A 10,576-nucleotide genomic window follows, 5' to 3' on the forward strand; every position below is an offset into this window, starting at 1 on the left:
ATGATTCTGACAAGGTGCGTGATTCGACCACGTGTTGGGACTGTATACTGTACAGTACTCGAGCTTTGCCTTTTCCTGCTTCTGCGGTTCCTTCTTTAATTGCTATCAGAACTCCTTTGCTCGCTCTTTAATTTATGGGCAAAACTTTCATTTTTAAAAACCCTTCAATTTTGTTATTTATACCAGTTTAATTTTTTTATATACATGTATTAGAGTATAATTTTTTATTTTATTAATAAATTTGAACTCATAGTATATATAATATTTAAAATAACTATTATGAAAGTCAATTCTTTTTAATATAAAGTATCGTTTGTAATTAGATAATAATATAAAAATAAAAAATTTACACGATAAATATATTTAAATCATTTTCTATTTAAATAATGTGATTATTGTTGTTTCCAAAATACTTTCCTCATTTTAGATGAATTGTATATTCTTTCGATGAAATTAAAAGCTTCAAAATAGTGAATATTTATTTCCTATTTTAATTTTTTTCTTTCTTCTCGTTGGTTAAAATTATTCATTTTCACAATCAATTAGGAGTCATTAATTTCTGAATTTGTATAATCATAAATCTTAATAATATGATACATGTAATATTATTTTTAAAACTTATTTATGTAACTCCCTCAAAAAAAAACTTATTTATGTAATGTGCAACTCTCCAAAGATATAACATTTTTTTTAATAATAATTGGGATAACAAAATTAATAAGTTTTATAAGTAAGAATAACTCAAAAACTCACAGTAAAATAATGTGATGATCAATAAAAACGATGTATAAGAAGAACTCTATAAAACTTACTAAATTTATTATAATTATAAGAAAATAAAATATGATTCTAAAACCATCTTTTAATCAAGTAAACCAGATAATATGTAACCAATTCTTAAAAGAACTTATCAAAATATAAAATGAGACTCAATAAAAAAAAAAAAAAAAAAAAATAAGTCAAGATTATATTTAAGTAAAAAATTAAATCAATTTAAAATTATTTTATAAATATTAATTAAATAAATACATTAACCATTTTAGAATCGGTATGAATAAGTTAAAGATTGGTTTGAATAAGTATTTTTCAAAACAGATTTTAATTTTTAAAATATTTTTATGATAAATATAAAAAAAAAACATATTAGTCCGGATTACTGATTAGAATAAATTAAACAATTTCAATTGTTAATAATAAAAAAAACTATTTACATCACACCTGGATTCATAATGAATTGTGTATATGTTAGACAGTTGATTACCAACTATTGGTTTTATCATCATGAAATTACGTTACTTTTATTTTAGAATAGCCACATCCTTTCATATAAGTTTTCAATTTCTAGGCTTGAACTTCTGCAACAATTATTTTTTAAGAAGTCAAAGCAAAAACAATCAAAGACATCATAGGGTAAATTAATAATTAAAAATAAAATAAGTGTTGAGCTGTACAAATAGAAGGGAAAAAAGAAAGGTGTGCAAAAAATAATTTCCAACTCTTTAGATTGTTCTGGGCCGACAATGAGATTTGGCCCAATGTTAAAATCATCTCGCTCCAATTCTACAACATCAGGATCATTGTTTATTTATTTATCTTTTTTCATCTAAAGCGATTGAACTTGTTTCTAAAAACAATTACAACCTGCTAAATCAACTTTTGGTTGAGATCATTGGTTTACCATGACTTCTTTCTGAAGGAAATAACTATTGTTACGATTTTTGTCAACAAAACTAATATGCCAATGACATGGGACGAATAACTTCTGTAATTTATTTATCCCACGTATGAACTTAATATAATTATCCAATAAAAAGTAAACATAAAATTCGTGCAAGTTTTACTAAATTTTCATAACAAATAGTAATGTTCTGCACTTTCTACATCAAGCATGATTCAATCACTACTACCTACGCTCTCCTGATCCTTCAGCTGTACTTTTAGGAAGCCCTTCACTGTCTTAAGTTATCATCCTGCCAAACAGCAAATTTTCAATATTTTTTTCCCTTCAAAATTGAAATCCTACATCCCTAAAGCAGCACGCTTTTTTCCCTGGTGCTTTGCAAACAAACAAGTCGAGTGGCAATTCAATGTATACAATGCCATCGGTGATTGCAAAGGCAGAACGCATTAACTCCAGTTCACATGCATTTGGTTGGGAGGGGGCACCAATCACTAAACCACATATGAACAAGGCCTCCACACAGAAAGAAGTAATGAGAGGAAAAGGGAAAAGGAAAACTTGCTTTTGTTTACAAGAGAGATCTATCTTGCTGTTGGCTGCGTAATTGATTCATCAATAGACAGGTAACTCTCAGCTCCACCTAGATCCATTGAACCCAAGTTCGCGGAAGAATGAAAAGAATTTTTTGACATATCATCTGAATTGCCTTCTCTTAATGATTCTGCCTGTCTCTCTATAGATATTGCATCTTGGATCTCCTTTAGAACTTCTGAAATTGATGGCCGCATATGCCCATGGGGCTGAACACACATCAATGCTTTCTCTGCTATTTTCCACATTGATTGTAGGTCATAGTCATTCCGCAGCAAGGGATCGATAATTCCTTGTATATCTCCACTCTCAATGTGTAATTTTGCCTGTCAAAACATTGATGTAGGCAACCAAAATTTAGTTGATCTAAATGTAATTTAACATAATGAGGCTGGTCTTCATGCCTACAGTTCATTCAGTGGTCTATAGTCTGAAAATATTACTAGGTTAATTATAGGGAAGAATTTAATTTTGTTTAATAACAACTAACAAGCATACATGGAACAGAATATAGATTCAAAAGAATCATATATAGCTCGTCAACTTCATAAATTTAACATGCATTCTTGTGCATGTTAGTATGACTTACTTTTTGCAGTGTTTTTCAGAAACGTAGGTTTGGACCAGAATGTGGCTGGTCTTTATGTCTATATTGTTCATTCAGTGGTCTATAGTCTGAAAATATTGCAAGCTTAATTATAGGGAAGAAGTTAATTTTGTTTTAATAACAAGCATACATGGAACAGAATATAAAGATCCAAAAGAATCATATAGCTCGTCAACTTCATAAATTTATCATGCATTATTGTGCATGTTAACATGGCTTACTGTTTTTAATGTTTTTATTTCAGAAATATGACTTTGGATCCAATTTAACTCTACAAAGTAACTTGAAAAATAAGGGTTGTCTCTCACTTATAAAGTGAAAATTCCCCCACATATATTTTTATTTTGGTCTTAATTTTAGTCGAGGTAGAATCTCTATTAACGTTGAGAATTAAATACTATACAAATCATGCGAGGGGAAAAAAACCACTAAGACTTTCTTTATACACCATCCAAAATTCTGTGTTTGCAGTAAGCAGACAAATCAAAACTTACCCATTGGACTATGTTTCGGCAATTTAACCCAAAGCTTTCATTCGATATTGCTTCTTGACCAGATATGAGTTCAAGAAGAATTACACCAAAACTATAAACATCACTCTTGTCAGTCAGCTGCTGAGAAATATAGTACCTGTCCAGAAAAAGGTTTCAAGGAAAGTTTGATGTTACGGAGACAAAAGGGAATTTGAGTTTTGTCATCCAACCAAGATCAAGACACAATAAACTTTGTTTAAACACACACAAATTCACTGAAAATAGATAAAGGCCTTACTCAGGATCCAGATATCCTACTGTCCCCCGAACTATGCTTGAAACATGGGAAACCCCATCAACTGCCAGTTTTGAAAGACCGAAATCTGAAACCTTGGCTCTCATGTGCTTGTCGAGAAGAATATTGCTGCTTTTTAAGTCTCTATGGATAACGACAGGAACACAACCCGTATGAAGATATTCAATCCCTGAACAAGCATGAGAATAATACAGTTAATATCGTGTGACTAATCATAACAGAATGGCCATTCAATCAGAAAAGTAGATGAAATATAACTAATTATATATTCTTATATGCATTAGCTTAATACTAGTAATTCATAAAGCGTAAACCTTTGGCAGCATCTTCTGCAATCTCTAGGCGCTTAATCCAATTGATACTCCGTCCATGCGCTAACGGGCCTGCAAGAAGTTAGACATCATTGAACATATGGATTTCTTCTCCTTGATTTAAATCATGCAAGCTTACCATAAAGATGTTCCTTGAGAGTGCCATTATGCATGAACTCATAAACAAGCATACTATTCTCTTCATCTCGGCAATACCCAAGAAGCTGTACCAAATTTCTGTGATGTATTCTTGAAAGAAGAGTCACCTACATCAAAGAAAAACATCAATTCAATTATAATAGAGTTCAGTAAAATTGCAACTATTTTATCTACTTTATGCTTTATTTAGAAACAATAAGAGAAGCAAGAAAATTAAAAAAATGGGATACAAGAGTTTGTTTGATTTCCTTCTCACTTTTTTTATTTTAAAAACTGTTGGGTAAAACAATTCCATGCTACTCAGCAATCAATTTTTCATCCAAAACTTATTTTAAGTTTTGAAAATTGTTTCCAAATAAGTTTGTTAGAAACCAAAAGACATAAAAATATCTAGGAGATGTTTTGTCACTCTTCTATTTTCTTCAAGTGCTATGTTCAATTGCTCAGAGATAAACTTTTAGAAAGCAAAACTGTGTTCAGGGAACAAAAATACCTTCAAATGTACTGAAGAGACAGAAATTTTAAAAAACAAAAAATCTGTTACTGAAATCATTAAACAAACAAGGACTAACTTCCCTACTTTTATTCAGATGTCAAAAAATGAAAAGAAAATGATGAGAAAGCAGAAATCCTACAAAAAATATTGCAAGCTCATTTTTTATTTTCTCTTAACTATCTTTTTTTGGAGGGCTAGACTTTATGGAATTATTGTAAAATTGTAAAATGCTCTCCCCATTTGGTTTGATCTCATTTTCTTGGCTTCTCAACCTATGTAATTGACTTTCAACCTTAAATTTATTCCTCCTTTGTCAATTCCTTTCTTTCCATCATCCCAAACAAGTTCGGAGAGACCATTCTAATTTCATAGATTGATATAGACAGAAAACTTTAAGATTATTGTTGGTACCAAATAACTTCATGGTACCACTTGGTTCCAGTCCGTAAGCCAAAGCTCTGTAATGCAGATCTAGTTTACAATAGTATACTACAAATGTTTGGTAATGGATTCCTATTCACCAGGTTGTGTTTAATAATTGGCCTACAACATACGGGTATGCTTCTGGAAGACAAGTGCGATATTGTAAAGTTCTCTACAATTTCACGACATCTAAATTTACTCAGGCACTTGGTGAAACCATGCTGCCACTTCATGACAACAGTTGGCCTCGGATGATAACTATCAGAAAAGATGCTGCAGGTTTCTGCATGGGCAACCTTCTTTCCTGTTTAACAACATGGTTTAACAAATGGTTTATTTTTATTTTAAATAAGCTGTTTTAAGGTGATTAGTTTATACGTAGCAGACTAACAGTCAGTATTTCCACTCATTGTTTCTTTTAAATTAAATTAAAAACATTTCTGTAAATTAGACCGCAACCAACTTTTATTTCTCAAGGCCAGGGTTCCCTGCAACAACTTTCTGTTGGTCCATGCATTAGTTCAATTATTGATAAATCTGTTTTACATCCACGAAACAAAACAAAATCCCAGATATCAAAAAATGAAAAGGACACAAACAAAATAACAAGAGACAGTTCAATGCCGGAATAGTGGAATGCTTAAAGAGAGGTTTACAAAATGCAGGTTACCTCATTGGAGAACTCTCGCTTTCCTTGATAGGAATTACTGGTTAAAACTTTAACTGCTATCTCTTTTCCATCTTTGAGTTTTCCATAGTATACAACTCCAAAACCACCAGAACCAATTTTTTTCTCAAATTTATTTGTAGCATTTTCAATTTCAGAAAAACTGAAGCAATGAGCAGCTTCTGCAGGATCGTCACTCTTCCAAGAAGCCAGCCTTTGAGTAGGGAGAGAATCAATGTGGTCTACGAAGAGTGTAAACATATAAACCATGTTCTATCATCTCAAATATCAGACAGACACAATAAATAGCAGTGTTTAGAATTCCACCTTGTTCATGATATCTCCTCTTGCCTTTACGCATAAAAAAGCAAGATATGACAGTAGCCAAGAGTAGAACAGAAGCCCCAACTGATGAACCAATAATAACATACATGTGGCCCTTTATTCTGCTTTCTTTGTGAAGATTAATGTTTCCAGAGTAGCTGTTGAGTATGAAAGGAAAATAGTAGTGGTTATCACGTAAATATGGTGAAGATGAATTAGAAAATTTGCAACAAAAAAATAAAAGTTCTAGAAGAAATATATTTAAAGTAATTTAATTCCAAGGAGACAAAAATTCAACCATACCAAACTATACTTGATAGAACGTAACTTCCAATATTACTAAGAAGATTAACTGATAGATACTTTTTTATATTGTGTACACCGATAGATTCTAAAATTCTATATCTAAGCAATCAAAGCAACATGGTATGCAGCTGAGTCAAAAACCAAAAAAAAAAAATTGAGAAAGATCTAAAGAAAGAGACAAGGGTAGATATGAAAGAACAAAATACAAGAAAAAGTGTAGGGAAAGAAAGTGTGATTGTATTAGTCCATTGACATGCCAAAAGTAACCAATAGTATAAGACAATAAATTAAAAAAAATTAAAAATGAAAGTACACAATTAGGTTTTCTCCTAAATAATTCTTAAACTATCAAACCGTGATTGTTACATTTTCTAGTTACATATTTATCAATTATCCTATATGATGAAACCTGCCGATATTTCTCTCCATTTTTTTATGTGATAATGTTGCATGGTCTCATCTTGTGTTTTGGTTTGAAAGTTAATTGTACTCACTTCAAAGTCAAATCCTTGCTCAGAAGATCTGATGGTATTTTTCCAGATAACATATTATTTTGCACATACCTGCAAATATCATAAGGATAATATGAATTATGTTGAAATAAAATAAAAGTATAAATCATATATAAAATTTTTAGACAGCTTACAGTTCCCTCAAGCTTGGGAGGTTCACTAAAGAGGTTGGGAGCCCGCCTGTCAATTGATTGTTTTCAAGATGACTGCAAAAGGAAAAGGTTGTAATTAGCTAAATAATACATAACACGACAAAAGGAAGAAGTTACCAGGAATTACATGATCTTTAAGTCCATGCATCCAGTAAAATCTGGTAATGGGCCAGTCAACATATTTCCATCTAGCCATCTGCATCCAAGGATTAAATCATATCACTACCACAATATAAGTTTAATGGATCAAACATGAGACATTGACAGCCCAGTCCAGAAATATTAGAAATTAAGATGAAACTTACAGTTCAACCAAACCAACCAATTTGGTGATGTCTAAAGGAATATTCCCTGTCAGATTTTTATTGGATAACAAGCTGCCACCACCAAGAAAACAAAATAACAATCATAAGATCACTTGCATTTCTTTTTATTTTTGAAACATATACAATATACAATAACATTCTTTAACAGAAGCAACCTGCAGTTTTCTTTCCTCATTTCTCTTTTTTTGGGAAAGAGAAGGAATCTACACATAGGCCAAATTAAAACCTAAAAAAAGATTAACCTTTACATTGAAACTATTCTTGGTTGTGGATCTGAGTTACATCGGACCCATGACCATGGAACAGGCAGACATGGATCACCACCTTCTTGGGCCCAGTCTGCTGCAGAGTAGTCTGAAAGTAGACTTGAAATAGCTGCTCCTGCAAAACGTCCATTTCACATAATACATAAATTATAATTTTCTAATGTCTAAACGAGACTTAACTGGTAACACTTGGCATTGCAACAAAAAAGCTTATTAAATAGTTACTCTACATAGTTGCAAGTTAGCCAAAAAGCACATCATACAGTCAAGGTAGCTTCTTATTAAGGACTAACCATCTAGAGAACCGCCATTTTTTTCCAGATACATATTTATCTCCATGGCATTTAGGAGAGGTCCCCTGGAAGAATCATATGTCTTGCCAAATCTAAAAGAGAGCACAAAGGGTAGGGATATGTTTGTAAATCCTGGTTCATAGAGGCGATATTTCCCTTGAGCATTTTCTTCAATATTTACAACAGCCTTGCTAAGATCAGGCTGGCCAGGAAGTACTAGCCTGAATTTTCTGGATTCATCAGGAGCCAAATCCTCAATCTCTGCAAAATAGGTGAATGCCCAACCAGTTCCAGGAAAACCATCCAAGTTCAACCGGTAAGTTAGAGATCCATTTGTACCCACTACAGCTGTCTGCATCACTTTCACGGGTGGCATTTCATCTCTGTTAACATCAATTGGTGCATTTGTAGAAATTTTCTCGGTTCCAGCAGCAACATCAACAAGATAATTAGCTTTCTTCACAGAGTCCGACTCCCAAATTCTATCAAAAGGATCATCAGGATACCTGAAATAGCAGAATTATTAACATCTTAAACTACAAAAAAAAAATGCTTTAAAAACCACAATATAAGACACTAACTACACATGTAGTCGAGTACAAAGTTAGAGAAATAATGCGTGAAGTGGTTCTTGGTTATGAAAAGTTGAAGACCGTTACAATCAATTAATAATCATGATTTTACCTAGTGAATATGTATATCTATATGAAAGGGTGTTGTATCTGTATTTACAGTTTTTCAAACAAGTGGTAGCATATGGGTCGTTTGATCACGTAATACTCTTACACGCTCTGTGCATCAAAATTAATCCATATTCACACACTTAACAACAAATTCTTTAAAATATTAATCTGTACAATAACAGATTATGAAGCAACATATAGAATGGCTAAAGGTACTTAGGTACCTAATTGGAGCATCACTCTCTGCACCAAAATTTATCCTTGCAGAGACACTGAGGTAAAACTGATCCTCAAATTCTGTATAATAAACTGAACCATTGAATTGCCGAAGTTCAAGTGTAGATATGAATGGTTGTCCGGTTGTTGCATTCGATAAGCACACACTCACTGTAGGACTCGAAGCCAAAAATATAAGCTCTCGCATTTCTATACTATTAGCATCAGATATAACAATAGAAGACCAATGTGTAGCCCCAAGAGAAATGTCAAATTTTGGATAAACATTGTTATTGTCAAAGTTCCCATACAAGAAGGTGGCCCTCAGTAGGTACCTAGTCCTACTGACAACATCAAGAGTGTAGCAGTATTTCCTGGAATCAGCAGGAAAGTGTCGTAGTGTTGTGTATTGCTTCCGTGTCTCATTTGCAACTGATATAGTACTTATTTGTCCACCATAAGTAAGCTTATCATCAGGAGTCCATTGAAGACCAATTTCATCAGTGAATTTTTCTGAACCACCACAGTCCAAACTTACAAAACCTGCTTAAGATGACATATTTTGTTACTCGTAACAGCCTAAATGAATCCAATTACCTCCAAGCTCTAGCACGCTAATAAAACTAACAAAATAAATCACATAAAAAACATTATGCCGAAAATCCAAGAGATTAATTCTAGCAAAAACTTGAAGCTACTAAACATTTTCTAAGCAACCACAAATTAGAAGAAGTTTGTGAAAAGGTAGGATATAAAGATTCATTAAACCATCATAAAACTTGATCTTAACCGATCTTATATCCAACTGAACCAGTATAAATCAACATCATCAAGGCTTAGATCTTACTAATTTTTGCTTAATGTGCGTACTGAGCAAAAGCGTCAATAATCATCGCTATCTCTCTAAAACAGGAAGGTAAACAAATCCATTTTGCTCCTCACGATTTGAAGAATAGACCAAAAAGACTTGAAAAGTTTTAGAAAAATAAAGATAAAAGCAACTTCTCAGAAGTTCAATACTCATCGAAAGAACAGCTAGGGCAAACATAGAGACGAAATCAAACTGAAATACCAACGAACGGAGAAGCAGAGTCAGATTACAAAGTACCACGACAAATACAAAAAGAAAACGCCATTAGCAGTGCAAGCATAAGTAGTGAAGCTAAAAAGGTTTGGAGTTAAGAAAAGGCAATGAGAGAGAGTTGAATGGAGAAAGAGAAATACCTTGCATTATCTGAGCGAAGGAAAAATGCAAGAGAAGTAAGAGCGAGAGAGCGAGAGAGAATACGAAGAAGAGTGAGGTACTCTCCATTTCTAGAGTGTGTGGCTTTGCTGAGATGAGACCGTAAAAATGGTGAAGCAAAGCCAATGCAGAGAGTGAGTGAGTGAGTCTCAGTTTCTATACGGTAGAGAGGGAGATGAGGATAGCAGAACACAAGTTGGTATCGCTTTTCACTGTTAGTCGCATTCCACTAATAATAGATGTTGATAATGGCATAAAACAACACTCTTTCACGCACTCTCTCCCAATCTGCACCCTCATATATAAAGTAAATAAAACAATAAATAATGTCACCAAAAGACGTGAGATATTTAAAAAATAATAATACTTTTCATAAGTTTTCATTTGTTAAATTAATTATTACAAAAATTAATAATATAATTAAGTGATTATACTCTTAAAAACTACAATATAATTATATAAAAGAATATGTAAATACTTTCTTTTTTTTTAAGTAAATACTCCCTCCATTTTTTATTCATAATTATTTAA

At 32.4% G+C, this 10,576-nt stretch overlaps 1 protein-coding gene across 1 annotated transcript; it reads right to left on the reverse strand.

The window, feature by feature from the left end:
• Window positions 1-1,734: 1,734 nt before the first annotated feature.
• Window positions 1,735-10,323, reverse strand: LOC109796182 (putative LRR receptor-like serine/threonine-protein kinase At1g67720). Its single transcript, XM_020355848.2, has 15 exons — window positions 10,027-10,323; window positions 8,811-9,345; window positions 7,904-8,409; window positions 7,593-7,725; window positions 7,324-7,395; window positions 7,146-7,214; window positions 7,001-7,072; window positions 6,849-6,917; window positions 6,052-6,206; window positions 5,728-5,966; window positions 4,119-4,245; window positions 3,983-4,051; window positions 3,651-3,837; window positions 3,374-3,509; window positions 1,735-2,598 (listed from the first exon to the last, which is right to left on the reverse strand). Exons 1-15 carry the CDS (start codon window positions 10,112-10,114, stop codon window positions 2,263-2,265), a joined length of 2,793 nt encoding a protein of 930 aa, XP_020211437.1. The 5' UTR covers window positions 10,115-10,323; the 3' UTR covers window positions 1,735-2,262.
• Window positions 10,324-10,576: the final 253 nt, after the last annotated feature.

Source organism: Cajanus cajan, chromosome 6 (assembly GCF_000230855.2).
Source record: "Cajanus cajan strain Asha chromosome 6, NIPB_CcT2T_4, whole genome shotgun sequence".
Classification (NCBI taxonomy): Eukaryota; Viridiplantae; Streptophyta; class Magnoliopsida; order Fabales; family Fabaceae; genus Cajanus; species Cajanus cajan.